Source organism: Lipophrys pholis, assembly GCF_963383615.2.
Source record: "Lipophrys pholis genome assembly, chromosome: 14".
NCBI lineage: Eukaryota > Metazoa > Chordata > Actinopteri > Blenniiformes > Blenniidae > Lipophrys > Lipophrys pholis.
The window spans coordinates 25,986,996-26,007,018 of record NC_137633.1 but is presented as its reverse complement, the minus strand read 5'-3'; the positions used below and the strand labels follow the sequence as shown (position 1 = coordinate 26,007,018).

The 20,023-nt window shown below is 44.9% G+C and overlaps 1 protein-coding gene across 4 annotated transcripts in view; it reads right to left on the bottom strand.

Annotated features, from left to right (window-relative positions):
• LOC308119942 (zinc metalloproteinase-disintegrin-like berythractivase) overlaps positions 1-17,528 on the bottom strand; it is a 33,443-nt gene extending 15,915 nt beyond the window's left edge. The window contains exons 1-12 of one of the 4 annotated variants that reach the window (XM_080480254.1): positions 17,189-17,528; positions 12,522-12,610; positions 12,372-12,448; positions 9,180-9,258; positions 8,970-9,046; positions 7,003-7,186; positions 4,950-5,012; positions 4,736-4,807; positions 4,253-4,422; positions 4,059-4,140; positions 1,661-1,794; positions 1,216-1,393 (exon numbers count right to left, since the gene is read on the bottom strand). In XM_080480254.1, coding sequence (XP_080336380.1) covers positions 1,216-1,393; positions 1,661-1,794; positions 4,059-4,140; positions 4,253-4,422; positions 4,736-4,807; positions 4,950-5,012; positions 7,003-7,186; positions 8,970-9,046; positions 9,180-9,258; positions 12,372-12,448; positions 12,522-12,610; positions 17,189-17,270 — 1,287 coding nt within the window. In that variant the 5' untranslated portion in view covers positions 17,271-17,528. The remainder of the gene's footprint in view (positions 1-1,215; positions 1,394-1,660; positions 1,795-4,058; positions 4,141-4,252; positions 4,423-4,735; positions 4,808-4,949; positions 5,013-7,002; positions 7,187-8,969; positions 9,047-9,179; positions 9,259-12,371; positions 12,449-12,521; positions 12,611-17,188) is intronic. The other 3 variants (XM_080480253.1, XM_080480256.1, XM_080480255.1) reach the window with 3 other exon arrangements.
• Between the last annotated feature and the right edge of the window lie 2,495 nt (positions 17,529-20,023).

The following is a 20,023-nucleotide window of genomic DNA, read 5'->3' as shown; positions in this document are numbered from 1 at the left end:
ATCACAGGAATGATGTGTAATCGCTCAGACATTTTAGGTTTGTGTCCGAAGTAAGAAGTCAGTGGTTGATAGTCAGAGAAGAAACACTGGATTTGAAAGAGAGCTACGAGTTTAGAAAAGTTCAACATCTTCTTGTAATACCAGTTTGTGCCACAAGGCGGTGTGGTGAGTCACTGATGCATCTAATTAAAAAACAAAACGCTATAACGTGGATTAAACGCAGACTGGGAGCTGCAGGTCTTCACCATCACTACACCGCTCAGTGGGATCAATAGAACGGAACCGTCTGAACGTCGGTACAACGAAGTACCAAACCGACGTTCCACTCATACGATCAGATTTTCCTTTTAGTTCAACTTTAATCTCACTTGGAAGATTCAATCACAAACTCCAGTAAAACACGGACTTTGACCGCGGCGCTGCAGTGAAGATGATCTGATGTGGATCAGTTGTTTCTGAATACCAGAGGAGGCCGGCGGGTCTGGACAGGAACCAGTGGCGACGTCTTTATCGGTCTTGTTCTCCTTCACAACGTCTTCTGTCAAGTTGAGACGAGTGCAGCAAAATGTGGAATGGTAAAGCTCAGATTATTTCTTCTTTGACGCCTCGGGATGGAATCTCATCAGAACATCAGGACGAGACGAAGCAAAGAAAACACACGAGGAGGCGAAGTGGAGCGAGTCCAGACACTGAAATCAGTGATCGGACTTCTTCCAGTCATTTCTGAGGAGAAGCTTCAGTGGGACTAATATCGGGAATCCGTTGGGGAAACATGCTAAACAAAGACCCATTGACACGGGTTTAGATTCATGTTTCCACGGCAACGTAGCAGCAAAAAGTTCCGTTTCCAGGTGATTTGTGATGTCAGTGACTCTGAGCAGCGCCGTGGCAGAACACAAACCTCAAAGCGCTGCGGTGTAACGGACCCTGAGCCGGGGGGGGGGAAGCTGCCTTTTTAGTGGCTCTGAGCGCCGTTGTCATGGAAACGGACGACCGGAACTCAACCAACGGTAAGCGGGCCTCACACGACAAGACTAAGAACCGGAATGAAGAATTCATAACGTGTGAAAAAGGTTTTGAATAAACACAATAACAATATAGTCTGATGTGGAACACGTGACGGAGTCCGCGACACCATAAGTTACCGGTTACCGGTCTCCATCTTCAGAGTTCGGTGAAGCGTTAGAAGCGTTACCGGACCGGACGGTGGTTTACCTCCACGGTGCCGCAGTCGCACTGCTCCCCCGCCTCCCTGAAGCCGTTACCGCAGACCGCCGGCGCCGCCAGCGACTGGTAGTTGGGTGTGTCCAGCAGGCAGCCGGGGCTCCGCCTCTGCAGGTACTTCTCAAAGCTGCTGCTGCTGCAGCTGCTGAACGTCCGCGGGACATTCCAGCTGAGGAGGAAAAACACAGACTCAGCATTATTTTAATGGTAATATGTCAAATCAGGAAGTCACACTGGAGTGAAACCAGTTTGAGTTTTGGAAGAAGCTAAAACGGAAACCGTGGGGGGACGTCCAAAAAGTCCCTCCTGTCTCCTTATCTATGGATTTTAACTTAACCCCTGGATGACATCATGGGGTTAGTGAAAGGTGTGGGGGTGGGGTGGTGGTGGGGGGGTGGTGGTGATCAGTCTGTCTCTGTGGAAAGGCTCTTCTTACCTGAGCGCGGCGGCCATGATGCAGCTGTCTCCAGAGCAGGCGCAGGCGCTGGAGTCGTCGTGGTCCATGCCCAGGTTGTGGCCCATCTCGTGGGCCAGAGTCGCCCCCACAGCGATGGCTCTGTCATTGTGATCCTGCGGCGGCGCGGAGATCAGTGGAAGTGTTAGTGACCACATGAAGCCTTCCTCCTTTTCTCACCACGTCACTCCGTCCCAGTTCCTCTGTCACTGATCACAAGTCCAGACGGAGGTTTCTCCTTCATTCAGTTCAGCTCTGGAGCGAAGCAGGAAATCTGACGACAAGTCGAGACGTTCTAGAGGCGAACGGCTGGAAATGATCTGAGTCAAACACTTTTTAACTGTTGAGCTGAGTTTTCTCCCAAATGATCTCAAACCATCCAACTATTCACTGGGTGGGTTGATATGGATATATATTAACCCACCCACCCACCCACCCACCCATCCATCTATCCACCCATCTACCATCTATCCACCATCCATCTATCCACCATCCATCTATCCACCCATCTACCATATATCCACTATCCACCATCCATCCATCCATCCACCATCCATCTACCATCTATCTATCTATCCTCATCCATCCATCCAACCATCCATTCACCATCCACCATCTATCTATCCATCCATCCACCCATCCATCAATCCCCCATCCATCTATCCATCCATCCACCCATCCATCCATCTATCCATACATCTACCATCTATCTATCTATCCATCCATCCATCCATCCATCTATCCACCCATCTACCATCTATCCACCATCCACCAATCTATCCACCATCCATCTATCCACCATCCATCTATCCACCCATCTACCATATATCCACTATCCACCATCCATCCATCCATCCACCATCCATCTACCATCTATCTATCTATCCATCCATCCACCCATCCATCAATCCCCCATCCATCTATCCATCCATCCATGCAGCTTCCCCTGGTAGCTGACGGAGCAAACTGCTCCACCACTGAGCCACATGATCATATGAATCTAAACACTAGAATTCTTTAGTTTTTTGTTGGTTTCATGTAAAACTTCTTACTTTCCCTGGAATGTCACCAACAATTCAATTCAATTCAGTTTTATTTGTAAAGCTCTAAATCACATCAACAAACATCTCAAAGCCTCTTACAATGATCGAGAAGAACAGAACCCAACTAAACCTTCCAGAGCAGCAGATGGAACAAGCAACAGTGGAAACCAGGAAAAACTCCCTCGCAGGGAGAGAAGTTCATAAGAACTCCCTCTTCAGAAAGAAAGTGTGGGGCGGACCCTAGACTCTGGAAGGGCGAACAGAAGACAGAACGTTCCTCTAGAGACGCTGCGTTCATTCTGGACAGTGACTCTACAAACTCTACAAGCAGCTAGAAGACAGCAGCTCATAAACAGGATAATAACTTCAACCTTGACTTTCTGTACCGGCCCTGCAATCAGAGGAAAACTCCAGAGGAAAACATCAGACAGGGTCTCAGTGACACGCTGCAATAATACTGTAGTAACAATAATAAAAGTACTAGCCCAGCCACTATACTTTTGTTTGAATAGCAAACTGTACAAAACCTGCAAAAAAGGTTTTCATTTCCACGAAGTGCAGCACAAGTTATGTAAAATGACATTACTGCCTGCAGTTATTATATTTCCAAAGGTTTTGTTTTAAATGTAATATTAACTTATTATATTATTGGCAAAATGTCAATACAATAATGGATCAAATATGGTTTTTTTTATAATTTTTTATTTTTATATTACAATATTGGCAAGATATAACATTATGGGCTTTATTACACTTAAAAAATGTAAAGAGACTCAGTTGTTACATCATTGTCCTTTATTATGCTTTTGGCAGTTCAGTTGTAGGAATTTAACCATTTTTAGTTCCTTTGAGCCTTTTGAAAACTAGTCTGGTGTGCAAATCAAATATATATAAACAAGATTTTAGTGACAAACGGATGAAAATCCGATTTAAAGCCACATCCAGAGAAGATTTCTGTTTGCGTTTCTGACTGAATGGAAGATTTGATGAACTTGAACTTATTGCATCCACTGAACCAGTGGCCTTCGTGTATGTATATATATATATATATATATACAAGTGTCGTAATGTTTAACCATCTGTTGACCTGCCTTATTGTTTAGTTTTTTGGTATTTTTTTTGTTTTTCTTGTCCTGTTTACAAACTTCGAAATACAAAAAAAAGGATAAACTCTGGCCCGTTCACACAGCAACCATTTCTAGGTAAATCTACATTGTTTTCAGGGTTTCTGTCGTTTCCATGGAAACAGGCACGGCTTTTCAGAACGTGGCAGGTGAATGTGAAACTTTCCTAAAACATGAAAATGACCAAGGTGAGCGCAAATCGTCCCGCCTCACCTGCACGACTCCGACCGAATGGCCGGTGCACAGAGTGCCGATGTACGCCAGGCCCACCGTGGCGCCGTCGAAGTCGATGGCGCTGAAAGAAAGAGGAGGCGACCGTGAACATTCCCCCGAGAGACGCTCGGAGCTGAGCACAGACGACGGCAGACCAAACGTAAAGACGTCACATTTCATCCGAGCGTTCCCACCTGATGAGGTGAGCGTTGTCGTGCTTCCTCCTCTTCATCAGCACGTCATTCCTCCAGGTCATGAAGGCGTTGAGGTTGGCGCCGGCGGGCGGCGTGACGGAGATCTGGTCCCGGTTGGACCAGACCTCCAGCCCCACCAGAGCGATGAAGGTCCTCAGAGGTTTGTAGGCCTGCAGGGGAGAAACCGTCTCAATGTCCAGGTCTGCTGCTCCGCCGCTCGCCGGCTTCGTGGTCGTCTGAGTTCAACTATACTGTGTTTTTGTTTTGGTATTTTTCTTAATACACACTAATAAATTAGTTTTGGACACAATGTGAACACCTGAACAAAGTCGGGTTCATATAATCTGGGTAAATGGGTCTTGGGTTAGACACCAGACAGTGAAGTTTAATCACTGCTGATCAATAAATGATGCAACAGAATCAACACGTTGTGTTTTATTTCACCCAGAAACAACCAGCAGGGCGGCGCCGAGGGTCACTCACCAAGTTGACAAAGTTAACGATCTCAAACATCCTCTTCCTCAATGCTGTCAGATCTTTCTCCATCTTCACGTACTGAAACATCATCATCATCATCAACATCATCATCAACATCAACATCATAGTCTGCCCAAGCACACACACACACACACACACACACACACACACACACACACACACACACACACACACACACACACACACACCTGGGTCTCACCTCTCGGTTATCGGCCACGAGGAAGAGCTCGATGTACTTCTGCTGCTGGATCATAGAAATTCCCTGAAGAACAAACAAAAACTTTATAAACTCACCGAGTCAAATATTTGGCTTCTGAAAAGTTTGTCAGGACTGAAGTTCATTTTCATTTTAATTAAGTTAATTAAGTTGTTTGTGTTTTCATGTACTTTTGGTTTGAAATGAACTAAATTAAATATTTAACCATTAATCAAATTCTAAATTATGTATTGATAAACGCCAACTACTATTGAGTAATCATTCGTAATGATGAAGTAGGTTGAGGTCCAGTCGCAGGGTTACTGGTTCGATTCCTCATCTTAAGTGTCCTGGAACACGGCTAGTGTTTCGAAAGCCCGTACTTTTCTTGTCTTCAAAACTGGACTCCTGATCTTGGTATTACCAGGGACATTTATCAGGTTGCAAGTGCATTTGTCAGTTTTTGTGTGGCTCTTCTCGTCCAACATTCCAGCCACACGCACCCGCCATCTTGTTTTGTAGGTCATGACCAAAAGTTCATGACTGGAGGTGAGGATGAGGGCGGAGACCAGCCGGTAACCTTCTTACCCCAACGATCAAGTTCAGCAGCTGAATTCTGAATCTGCATTCGACCCCCTCTGAATGCGACCCCGAGATACCAAGACAACAAGATTCCAAAGAACCAAGTACCAAGACACCAAGATGCCAAGTCGCCAAGATACCAGGATACCAAGATTCTAAAGTACCAAGACACCAAGATACTAAGACACCGAGACACCAAGGTAGCAAGACAGCAAGGTGTGTGTGTGTGTGTGTGTGTGTGTGTGTGTGTGTGTGTGTGCATGTGTTATTGCAACTTTGTTCATGTAGTAAGTTCACAGTTTCTTGAAATATTCAAATGATGAAAGTGTTGGACCTGCACTCAAAGCTAAAAGGATCCCCGGGTCTGGGGGGGCTAACGTCCACAGGGGTGGCGATGTCCGGGCCCGATGGCCTCGGGCCCCGAGGTATCGCTACGGGTCCCCCCACAATAGTTCCGGCCACACACACACACACACACACACACACACACACACACACACACACACACACACACACACACACACACACACACACACACACACACACACACACACACACACACACACACACACACACACACACACACACACACACACACACACACACACACACACACACACACACACCTCACGAAAGGTGTTGCTGAAGTTTCTTGTTCTCTGTCATCATTTACTCAAACTCTCAAAATCATGTTGCTCTTTTGTTGTTTCCTCTTTGTTAATTCATGTTCCTGCTTCATGTTACTGTCTAGATAGAGCTGCTCAGGCTGGTTAATCTAATAACAGTTGTAAAGTATTTGGATCAGTGTGATAACTGCAAATATTATATGTAGCACAACAAGGGTATTGTATGTTACCCCCCCCCCCCCCCATCCCCCCAACTTCTCTTCTCTTCTCTCTCTTCTCTTCTCTTCTCTCTCTCTTTGAGCGTTCCCCCCGGGTCGTGTACAGCAGCCATGCCAACTTCTAATAAAAGCAGCAACAGGAGGAGACTCCAGGTCTCTTCCTGTTCAAGAGTAAAAACTGTTCTGACTCCAGAAGGTTCTAGATCACATCATATTGTTTGTCCAAGCTGCCGAACGGGACAAGGGGAAAGAAAAGAAAAAAAACAAAAGCTAAAAGGACGTTATAAAAATAGTCTTTAAATTTAAATATAGTTTGTGTGTGTTGGGTCGAGATTAATTCTGGGGTTTTCTATGAACAAATATTCTTTACAAGTCCTCAGTCTTTAGTAGAAAAAATGCGATTAATTGCAATTAATTACAGAAACTTGTGCGATTAATTAGTTATTTTTTTTAAATTGTGCGATTAATTACAAAGAAAATGTTAATTGATTGACAGCACTAGTTGTCACTTGAAAACCCAGACGTGTTGATCTGAACCAGTCGGGAGGCTCGAAATATGAACCGATCGCAGCTGCAGGACGGAGAATCTGACACCAGGGGGCGCAGTGTGTCGTGACAGCGGCGTCTCACCGCCGATCTGGAGCGGCTGCGGCTCGTCGGCGGCTCAAAGTCGTCGCTCCAGCTGGTGTTGGTGACGCCACAGACGGCGGGCGTGAAGTTCTTCTCCGTGACGGTGGACACGGCGTGCTCACCCTCGTCGTCACCAGACAGCGGCTCGATCAGGTACCTCTGGGCCGACGTCCTGAAGTAACCCCTAACGAAACAACGCCCACGTTACACGTTTTTAAAAAATGGTCGAGTCGAATCAACAAAAACAACTAATCAAACACAGAAACATAGAAGACCTTTAACAACCTCATCCCAGAAGAATCCTGCAGCTCTCAGACAATGTCATTAAATAAACATGTTTTATGATTTCATTTGCAGACCAAACTGATTCTGACTCTTTTTAGCCAAAAACAGCTAAAGAGGCTAAACCAGCTGGAACAGGCAGAATCAGCTGCAGCTGCCAAGAGAGGGTGAGATGGTGACAAAACTAAAGGTTAGAATGCAGTAAAAACTAAAATCAAAAATTGCTTGTTCCAATTTTCTTTCCAGGAAAACAAAAAAATTTAGGGAGAAAAAAGAAGAAAAACAAAAAAATTAACTAGGGAAAAGAAATCAAAGGAAAAAAGGGGAACAACTAAATAATTGAGAGAAAAACTTATAACTGCTCTAATAAAGAGGAAATCCAGAGCGCCTGTAAAGAGCCAGAGCAACTAAAACAAGCAGGAATCCATGAAAGAGAGAAATCTGCAAAAATCACTGCAAAAGCTGACAAAGTAATAAAGTTGATCTAAATTCTACCTTCATGAAACCTCAGTTCTTGTTTAACGTCTTTAAATGTCTTTTATTCCAGATGATTTACATGTTTTAGGACAAATTGAATTTGGTGGAAAATCCTGAACCCGTGTCTTTTGTCCCTGGAGGTGGCTGGTCTCTGTCCCAAACAGAAAACTGTTTATTTCCGTACGCAGTAAAAAGATAATGAAGTAAATCTTTACCCGAGTTGCTCTTTATCTGTTTAATGAGTAAACTGATGGGGTTACTGAGGTGGAGGCGTGACGCCGCTTTGCTTTGACTGCCAAAACAAAACTACCAAGTTGGATTGTTATTATGGTGACTGTCAAAATAAAACCACCAAGTTGGATTGTTATTACGGTGACTGTCAAAATAAAACCACCAAGTTGGTTTGTTATTATGGTGACTGTCAAAATAAAACCACCAAGGTGGCTTGTTATTATGGTGACTGTCAAAATAAAACCACCAAGGTGGCTTGTTATTATGGTGACTGTCAAAATAAAACCACCAAGTTGGATTGTTATTACGGTGACTGTCAAAATAAAACCACCAAGTTGGATTGTTATTACGGTGACTGTCAAAATAAAACCACCAAGGTGGTTTGTTACTACGGTGACTGTCAAAATAAAACCACCAAGTTGGTTTGTTACTACGGTGACTGTCAAAATAAAACCACCAAGTTGGTTTGTTATTACGGTGACTGCCAAAATAAAACCACCAAGTTGGTTTGTTACTACGGTGACTGTCAAAATAAAACCACCAAGTTGGTTTGTTATTATGGTGACTGTCAAAACAAAAATACCAAGTTGGTTTGTTATTATGGTGACTGTCAAAATAAAACCACCTAGGTGGCTTGTTATTACGGTGACTGCCAAAACAAAATTACCCAGTTAGATTGTTATTATGGTGACTGTCAAAATAAAACCACCAAGGTGGCTTGTTATTACGGTGACTGCCAAAACAAAACTACTCAGTTAGATTGTTATTATGGTGACTGTCAAAATAAAACCACCAAGTTGGATTGTTATTATTGCTGCTGGTAAAGTAACTAAAAGTTCTAATACTTTATGTTTGTGTTTGATGCTATTGAAGGTGGTTCATGAGAGAGTTCTAGTTCATCTCATTATGAGAGGCTTGGATGATAGGTTGTCATATCGGTGACGACAATAAGGAGAGAAAGAGAAGAAGAAGCCGACCTGAGGCCGTCACAGGTGCTGATGCTGGCAGATGATTGGCTGTCGTTCACGATCCTCCCGTGGTAATAACAGTGATCCTGCAACCACGTCACAACAGATCCTCTTTACACGACAATACACACTCCACCAAGTCACCCTTCTCCTTCCCCCACCGGAGTGTTTCTGAGTGGGGTTGACAGACGAGCTCGTCAGTGGAGAACAAACACTCACGATGTCAGTCGGCGCCGTGGTGACTTCAGTCCCGTCGTCTTGGTAGTGAGTCTCGCTGTAATCTCTGGCGAGGAGTTCACTGCCGGGGGGGAAAAGACAGGAAACCAGCCAGTGAGCAAAGTACTCGGTTTCTGGATGGTCAGAAGAGATCTGAGTATTCGCAGCTCTTCAGGAGGTATAAAGAGCAGAATCAGGTGACTGAGAGGAGGAGGAGCCTAATACTGTGGACAGGTGAACACAGGAAGCATGAGGACGAGTGTTTTTGCTTTTCATGACATCAAATGTTTGTTTTCATACAGCAATGTTTTGAAAACAATGTCAGAATCCATGGAAACGCTGAAAACGATGTAGTTTTAATGTTGAGCCACTAGTTGGTGCTGTTAGTTTTAGTAATGAAAGCACACACACACACACACACACACACACACACACACACACACACACACACACACACACACACACACACACACACACACACACACACACACACACACACACACACACAGCAGAGAACAATGAGCTCTAAACATTAACAACAGGGGAACACAAACATTCTAGTGGACAGACCACCAAGTTGGTTTGTTATTACAGTGACTGCCAAAATAAAACTACCAAGTTGATTTGTTATCACGGTGACTGTCAAAATAAAACTACCAAGTTGGTTTGTTATTACGGTGACTGCCAAAATAAAACTACCAAGTTGATTTGTTATCACGGTGACTGTCAAAATAAAACTACCAAGTTGGTTTGTTATTACGGTGACTGCCAAAATAAAACCACCAAGTTGGTTTGTTATTACGGTGACTGTCAAAACAAAACTAGCAAGTTGGTTTGTTATGACGGTGACTGCCAAAATAAAACCACCAAGTTGGATTGTTATTATGGTGACTGTCAAAATAAAACCACCAAGTTGGTTTGTTATTACAGTGACTGCCAAAATAAAACTACCAAGTTGATTTGTTATCACGGTGACTGTCAAAATAAAACTACCAAGTTGGTTTGTTATTACGGTGACTGCCAAAATAAAACCACCAAGTTGGTTTGTTATTACGGTGACTGTCAAAACAAAACTAGCAAGTTGGTTTGTTATGACGGTGACTGCCAAAATAAAACCACCAAGTTGGATTGTTATTATGGTGACTGTCAAAATAAAACCACCAAGTTGGTTTGTTCTTACGGTGACTGTCAAAATAAAACTACCAAGTTGGATTGTTATTACGGTGACTGTCAAAACAAAATGAGCAAGTTGGTTTGTTATTACGGTGACTGCCAAAATAAAACCACCAAGGTGGTTTGTTATTACGGTGACTGTCAAAACAAAACTACCATGTTGGTTTGTTATTACGGTGACTGTCAAAATAAAACTACCATGTTGGTTTGTTATTACGGTGACTGACAAAATAAAACCACCAAGTTGGTTTGTTATTACGGTGACTGTCAAAATAAAACTACCATGTTGGTTTGTTATTACGGTGACTGACAAAATAAAACCACCAAGTTGGTTTGTTATTACGGTGACTGTCAAAATAAAACTACGAAGTTGGTTTGTTATTACGGTGACTGCCAAAACAAAACTACCATGTTGGTTTGTTATTACGGTGACTGTCAAAATAAAACTACCAAGTTGGATTGTTATTACGGTGACTGTCAAAACAAAACTACCAAATTGGATTGCTATTACGGTGACTGTCAAAACAAAACTAGCAAGTTGGTTTGCTATTACGGTGACTGTCAAAACAAAACTACCAAGTTGGTTTGCTATTACGGTGACTGTCAAATTAAAACTACCAAGTTGATTTGTAATAACGATGACTGTCAAAATAAAACTACCAAGTTGGTTTGTTATTACGGTGACTGCCAAAATAAAACCACCAAGTTGGTTTGTTATTACGGTGACTGTCAAAACAAAACTACCAAGTTGGTTTGTTATGACGGTGACTGCCAAAATAAAACCACCAAGTTGGATTGTTATTACGTTGACTGTCAAAACAAAACAAGCAAGTTGGTTTGTTATTACGGTGACTGTCAAAATAAAACCACCAAGTTGGTTTGTTCTTACGGTGACTGTCAAAATAAAACCACCAAGTTGGTTTGTTCTTACGGTGACTGCCAAAATAAAACTACCAAGTTGGTTTGTTATGACGGTGACTGCCAAAATAAAACCACCAAGTTGGATTGTTATTACGGTGACTGTCAAAACAAAATGAGCAAGTTGGTTTGTTATTACGGTGACTGTCAAAACAAAACTACCAAGTTGGTTTGTTATGACGGTGACTGTCAAAATAAAACCACCAAGTTGGTTTGTTCTTACGGTGACTGCCAAAATAAAACTACCAAGTTGGTTTGTTATGACGGTGACTGCCAAAATAAAACCACCAAGTTGGATTGTTATTACGGTGACTGTCAAAACAAAACTACCAAGTTGGTTTGTTCTTACGGTGACTGTCAAAATAAAACTACCAAGTTGGTTTGTTATTATGGTGACTGTCAAAATAAAACTACCAAGTTAGTTTGTTCTTACGGTGACTGTCAAAACAAAACTACCAAGTTGGTTTGTTATTACGGTGACTGCCAAAATAAAACCACCAAGTTGGATTGTTATTACGTTGACTGTCAAAATAAAACCACCAAGTTGGTTTGTTCTTACGGTGACTGTCAACATTAATGTGAACCGACTGTAAACCGAAGGGAAGCTTATTGTTTTAGCTGCTGTGGTGGAACCAGGCCTTCGTTTGATTTGGTTCTCTGTTTTCATCCGAAGTGAACAAAGTGATTCACAGTCGTGTTCGCAGCTTTTCTAATAATTTGATAGAGATGAAGAAATGTAAGTGTAAACAAGATGGTTCAGCACGTTGGTCTAGACTGTGGAGGAGGAAGTGTTTCCACACAGCAGAGGGACGAAGGACACCAGGAAGTCAAATGGAATCGATTTGAATAGGAAATGAATGAAACTGTTATTTCACGCCTCTCCACACCATAACAGCCTCATTCCTGCACACTGATCACCGATGCATCAATGTGCTGAACCATTTTCCTCTGGGCCTCTGATTCTTTAAAAACATTTTCCTCTTTATATCTGTAGAAAATCACCGTTTATGTTACGCCTGACTGAACTTCCATCTTCCATTTGCTCTTCTGTGTTTTCTCGTGGTATTTTCACGCTCACACGCTTTTAAGGAAGTGAAAACATACTTGTTTTTTTCTAGAATCAGTTCGATGTCTCTCCCTCCCACAGTCATGGCGTAGTGAACGGTCTCTGCTCTGACGAGCTGCGGAAACAACCACCAGAACATCGTCTATAAATGTGAGTCGGTCCGCATAGTGACAGAAGAACAAACGTACCTCTGCGTGTCGTTTCCTGACGGCGTGAAGTCTGACGGGTCGAACCACCTGGTAATCCTGCTCCTCCTCAGACTGTGGGCCGCGGCTCTCTGGACGAAGCACACATCAACCAACAGTGACAGGAAACATCAGGCCCCTTGATGCTCCTCTACCTCACAGCGTCTTCACCTTTACATTTTCAGATTTTTCTTCGTTGTGGCTCAGAGATGACCTGATTAAAGACGCTATCGTTTCACAACAACCAAACAATTACGACAGAAAATTACTCCAATGCAGACATAAAGTCAATTATTGTAAAACTTCCTGGTGCAACAACTCTCTGGCTCCACTCTGGCCCTCCTCTGGCCCCTCTGGCTCCTCTCTGGCCCTCCTCTGGCTCCACTCTGGCAACGCTCTGGCCCCACTCTGGCTCCACTCTGGCCCTCCTCTGGCTCCACTCTGGCCCTCCTCTGGCTCCACTCTGGCTCCACTCTGGCCCTCCTCTGGCCCCGCTCTGGCCCCGCTCTGGCTCCACTCTGGCCCCGCTCTGGCTCCACTCTGGCCCCGCTCTGGCTCCTCTGGGGGCTTTTCAACCAGAAAGAACCAGGTGCTAGTTCTGGTCCAGGGCCCGCCTTAGCACCAGTTCTTTGTCTGTCCACTACCAAAGCCCCGGCCAAACAGGGGCTAAACTGGTGCTACGCTGGCCCCTCTTCGTTGCTGGACCAGAGAGGAGCCAGACTGGGACGCTCATCCAGGAACCAGGAGACGGACTATATTCATCGGTTTAGTCCGGGTCGCTCCATTTAGTCTGACCAGAACCTCAGATGCACCAAAGAACCAGAAGACATTACGTCTCTTCTTGTCTCTATTGGTGTTTTTTCACGTCCGTCTTGCTTCAGTCCAGAGCTCCAGAGTGGACATAGAGGGGAAAAAATAACGCTTGTATAAGTTTGGGTCTTATTTTTCAACATTTGGGCGTTACATAGTGACTTTCTGCTCCTTTCACTTTATTTCTGGACGTGTCTGAATCAAAAGCTTCAACATGGAGGAATGGAGGTGTAGAATGATAGAACGCTGCTCTACAGCCGTTTCCATGGTAACCTAGGTAAACACTCTGATTAAAGTTCTCTTTCACATGAAGCCGTTAAAAGGCTCATTTTAGCTCTATAAAATCCAAGCTTTTAATTACAGTAGTTTGTAGTTTGTTTTTAAGTTGCTGATGAACCAAAAGTATTTATTATAAAGAAGTTCTGTGGGTTAGCAAATAATATCGGAGCGGGGCGGAGCAGCCGCACACTGCCTTGCTCAGCGGCTGCAGCTCCTCAGCCGGCGGTCAGAACAGGAAACAAGACCTGGACGTGACCTTAGTTATAATAATGTCACCATGAAAAAAAAACACAAAGGAAAACTGCTTCTAGATTATATCTGACGTAGCTGACTGACAGGAGGAGCTCTGCAGCATCTCGAGAGCCGCGGCTCCGCGAACGCGAATTAAATAATCCCGTTCCCTCGTATTCCCTCGTATTATTAACTTCAGGGAACGACTTATTATATTGTTCCCACGCGTATTATTTTTTTTTTTTCTCTATAACCACTCTGGGGCTCCGTGTTCACTGGAGTTTTCAGAAAGCCGGTTCAGCCTCGCTTCCGCCTTTTAGGTAGCGATAACTCCAGGGATAACTCCAGAGATAACTCCAGGGATAACTCCAGAGATAACTCCAGAGATAACTCCAGGGATAACTCCAGGGATAACTCCAGAGATAACTCCAGGGATAACTCCAGGGATAACTCCAGAGATAACTCCAGAGATAACTCCAGGGATAACTCCAGGGATAACTCCAGGGATAACTTCAGGGATAACTCCAGGGATAACTCCAGAGATAACTCCAGGGATAACTCCAGGGATAACTCCAGGGATAACTCCAGGGATAACTCCAGGGATAACTCCAGAGATAACTCCAGAGATAACTCCAGAGATAACTCCAGAGATAACTCCGCCCCCAGCTGATGACGCGTCGGGGCCCAGTCTGGCTCCTCTTTGGTCCAGCAACGATGTGTGGCCAGCGTAGCACCAGTTCAGCCCCTGTTTGGCCGGGGCTTTGGTAGTGGAAAGACAAAGAACTGGTGCTAAGGCTGGTCCTGGACCAGAACTAGCACCTGGTTCTTTCCGGTGGAAAAGCCCCCTCTGGCTCCTCCACTGAGCTTCAGGCGCAGACCACAGTCCGTCTATCAGACGTGTTGAATCTTACACGCAGAGGTTGAAGCGTTTCGTCACTCGGTCACCCCAGAGCGAGGCGAAAGGCCTTCAGGCTGCAGAAGCTGAAGTTTTACCGTCGTCTTTCCCCCGTGGAAACAAACAAGCTGTTATCAGTGAAGGTCATGGAGGGTCGGAGGAGCGTGCAGAGATTTCCTGCAGGCGGGACTCAGGGCTGAAAACACTTCACATTTTGTTCAGGGGAGACGAGCAGCTCTAATGGAATTTGTGATGCATCTAAAATATGCACGAAATTCACTTTAGTATCGGTAAATGAAACGAGATAAAAGAGAAAACTAAGAATCCGTCCTTCGATGCTTTGCACCTTCAAAGTTAAAGTCAAGGCGCTGAAAAGAGCTCATACATCATGAGCGGGTGACCAGTCCACCGCTGCTCCAACACGGTCACACAATGTACTGCCACCGTGCAAACTCATACAGTCTCATACAGACTCATACAGTCTCATACAGTCTCATACAGACTCATACAGTCTCATACAGACTCATACAGTCTCATACAGACTCATACAGTCTCATACTGACTCATACAGACTCATACAGTCTCAGAAAGACTCATACAGACTCATACAGTCTCATACAGTCTCATACAGTCTCAGAAAGTCTCATACAGTCTCATACAGACTCATACAGACTCATACGGTCTCATACAGTCTCATATAGTCTCAGAAAGACTCATACAGACTCATACAGTCTCATACAGTCTCATACAGACTCATACAGTCTCATACGGTCTCATATAGTCTCAGAAAGACTCATACAGACTCATACAGTCTCATACAGACTCATACAGTCTCATACTGACTCATACAGACTCATACAGACTCATACAGTCTCAGAAAGACTCATACAGACTCATACAGTCTCATACAGTCTCATACAGTCTCAGAAAGTCTCATACAGTCTCATACAGACTCATACGGTCTCATACAGTCTCATATAGTCTCAGAAAGACTCATACAGACTCATACAGTCTCATACAGTCTCATACAGACTCATACAGTCTCATACGGTCTCATATAGTCTCAGAAAGACTCATACAGACTCATACAGTCTCATACAGACTCATACTGTCTCATACAGTCTCATATAGTCTCAGAAAGACTCATACAGACTCATACAGTCTCATACAGTCTCATACAGTCTCATACAGACTCATACAGTCTCATACAGTCTCATATAGTCTCAGAAAGACTCATACAGACTCATACAGTCTCATACAAGAATTCCTGCTAAAATGAGTTAAAAAGTTAAAAACCCTCAAAAGGCTACAAACTGCTAAAAGAGCTTGAAGAGCTTTGAAAACAAAAACATTTCAAAGTGCAGTATGGCGATGCTCAAGCCCCGTAAATTAAATCTAATTATCTTTTATTTTGGAATCCAACGGCAGCTGAATCAAGGCGACAGAGATCCTGGTCGTTCTGTTAAAACCATTTCTCAGAATTGACGCGTGAAAAACAAAGGAAGAGGCTGAAGGTGGAGGAGCACCTCCACCCAAACTCAGGAACACCAGAGAACAAGGCTCCGTTCAGGTTTCACTACTTTCTCTTTCAATAATGGATTCAGCTTGTTTTCAACTGCAAACTGCATGTGGTACTCATAATAATGTGGTACTCGTAATAATGTGGTACTCAAAATATTGTGGTAGTCATAATATTGTGGTACTCGTAATATTGTGGTACTCGTAATATTGTGGTACTCGTAATATTGTGGTACTCGTAATATTGTGGTACTCGTAATATTGTGGTACAAGAAGCCAAACTGATGTCTTTACTGAAACATCAAACAAAGTTTTTCCTTTTCAATGTTGTCTCTAGTATCACACACACACACACACACACACACACACACACACACACACACACACACACACACACACACACACACACACACACACACACACACACACACACACACACACACACACACACACACACACACACACACACACACACACACACACACACTGACGACAGGCTGTAGTTTCCAGCCAGTGACAGAGGAAATGAGTCGGCTCCTCTGAGTCACTGCTACCTGTGTACCTAAGTCACCTGACATCCTGGGGTGCGAGTCGCAGCATCGGACTCTTCTGACTCAAAGTGTCACAACATGAAAAGTCTTGTGAAGCAGCGTTACAAGATAATGGAGCTTCCAGGAAACAAACTGCGCCAGGCTCCAGTGACTGAGCAAAGTGTTCAAGACGGGGACTTTCTGGATTGTTTGTTCAGGACAAAGAGAAAGGACATCCTGGAGAGCCGACGTGTGAAAACAAAGTAAAAGCTGTTTTGTTTCAGTACTACTTGTTGTTCCAGGACAGGAAGCTGCTAGTTAAAGTCTCTGCATGAAGCTGAAAGCTCAGCCTTTAGTTATTAATCAGCCACTGTGCGGAGGGCAGGTAACAGGATCTGCTGACTCACCTGAGCACTTGAGCGAGGCATTCAGGATGAGGACCCACAGTAGGAGTGTCAGCGTCATTGTCCCGGGTGCAGACGGTCCCATTAGCGGAGCGGCGCTGCTCTGTGGGGCTTTATGCAGCCCACCTGCACGCCGTGCTGCAGACCTCGCCAGGCCACGCCTTCTTCGCCCGGCCTCCTGGACCGTCACAGCCACTTCCTCATTCAGCACGCTCCCAGGCCGGCCTGAACACGCCCTGCTGCTCTGAGGAATGCAGGGAGAACAGCGGCGCCGCGCCGCGCTCACCGTCTCTGGCCGTCCTGCTGAGGGAGGAGAGTCCAGCCTCCCACCTTGAGCTGCTCTCAATGTGAGCTTCCTCTTTTTGTGTGTGAAAAAGCAATAAATCAGACTCAGCAGTCTGAGTCATTGCGGCTGGACCCCCTGACAGCCATGTGGCCACTTGTCACGCCGCCGTCTCCGCGTCGTCAAAGTCGACAATGTTTGATACCGACGGGCACCAGGGAGGAGAGCCGCGGGGCTTCTGGCTCTCCCACTGAACGCCCGCCGCCACAGAGGCAAAGCGTCACAAGACAATAAGGCCAATGTGTCGGTTCCTCTGTAGCCGACCGGGACGATTGGGAACACAGGGTCACATCTGTGCTTCAGTAGGTGGAGTTAAGTCAACACGAAGAAGAGGCTCATGAGAGAACGCTGGCAGAGCCGCCTTGTAATCTTTGGAAGGATTCAGCTCAAAGCTGAGTTTCCTACTGTTACAATAAGAGCCGAGTAGTTTTTCTTGAGAGAAAGCCAGGGACAATACTCTCACAACAAATACTGGCAGCTCGGAGCTGATCAGAATAAGAGCTGCACTGTTCGAACCGAGCGCTCACACGCATCGACGTTCTAATCTTTAACTCTCAGGAGAAAGAGTGAATTTCTGGTTGATCACTGAAATGGGTCTGGAAGACATTGTTGGGTTTTTCATGCGAGGCCGGTTCCTGAACAGCAGACCCATGAAGCTCCGCCGCCGAGGACACGACCTGGCAGAACAATCGTCTCACTGTGAGCCTCAGGCCAAAAGTCACAGTGTCTTCATCTCCAGCTTTGTTCTCCGGGGAAACAATGGATCCTTCAAACTGAGTCCCAGAGGAGGAAACATGCCGTTTAGAAGTTTATAAGAAATATATATATACTACGTCATCACTCAGTGACTCCTGAAATCATTGATACTGACAGTTCAGGTGATTGATGAACGTGTTGATCTTCAAACTTGGTGATCCAAATGGCAAGGACAAGAGGACACCCAAGGACAAGAGGACACCCAAGGACAAGAGGACATTCAAGGACAAGAAGTCATCTAAGGACAAGAAGGACATGATGGAGAGAATTTGACTCCAAGTATCACTGGATGGATTAATGAGTTTTAAAGAGGATATCAGATGGATGGATTGATGGATCAATCCACGGATGTATGGATGAATTGATGGACGGATTCAGGAGGATTCAGGGAGATTCAGGAGGATTCAGGAGGATTCAGGGAGATTCAGGGAGATTCAGGGGGATTCAGGAGGATTCAGGGAGATTCAGGTGGATTCAGGGAGATTCAGGAGGATTCAGGAGGATTCAGGAGGATTCAGGGAGATTCAGGAGGATTCAGGAGGATTCAGGGAGATTCAGGAGGATTCAGGAGGATTCAGGGAGATTCAGGAGGATTCAGGGGGATTCAGGAGGATTCAGGAGGATTCAGGGAGATTCAGGAGGATTCAGGGAGATTCAGGAGGATTCAGGAGGATTCAGGGAGATTCAGGAGGATTCAGGGAGATTCAGGAGGATTCAGGGAGATTCAGGTGGATTCAGGAGGATTCAGGAGGATTCAGGGAGATTCAGGAGGATTCAGGAGGATTCAGGAGGATTCAGGGAGATTCAGGAGGATTCAGGAGGATTCAGGGAGATTCAGGGAGATTCAGGAGGATTCAGGGAGATTCAGGAGGATTCAGGAGGATTCAGGAGGATTCAGGGAGATTCAGGAGGATTCAGGAGGATTCAGGGAGATTCAGGAGGATTCAGGGAGATTCAGGAGGATTCAGGAGGATTCAGGGGGATTCAGGGGGATTCAGGAGGATTCAGGGAGATTCAGGAGGATTCAAGGAGATTCAGGAGGATTCAGGGAGATTCAGGAGGATTCAGGAGGATTCAGGGGGATTCAGGGAGACTCAGGAGGATTCAGGGAGACTCAGGAGGATTCAGGAGGACTCAGGAGGATTCAGGAGGACTCAGGAGGACTCAGGAGGACTCAGGAGGAGATGACTGTAACTAGTGTGTAGATGTAGACGCAGAATTTCAAAGCAAACAGACAACAAGCAGTTGAGAGCAGAGAACCTGAAGTCCGTGTTGACAGATCGGCTCAGGTAGAACATGCAGGCCACAGCAAGTCCTCAACCAGGGTACAGACCCCCCCCCACTCCAGACCATACACACACACACACACACACACACACACACACACACACACACACACACACACACACACACACACACACACACACACACACACACACACACACACACACACACACACACACACACACACACACACACACACACACACACACACACACACACACACACAAACACAGCAGTAGCAGCACTTTCTTTATGAATCAAAGCTCATCTGTCTGACAGCTGGGACAGTCGTCATCGTCATCATCGTCATCATCGTCATCATCGTCATCATCGTCATCGTTATCATCATCACCATCATCAAAATCATATCGGTGTTTTTCCGCTCCATTAATAACTCTGAAGTGTCTGAGTCTGAGATTTCCTGAGTGATGAAACATGAGAATGAAACATGTGTC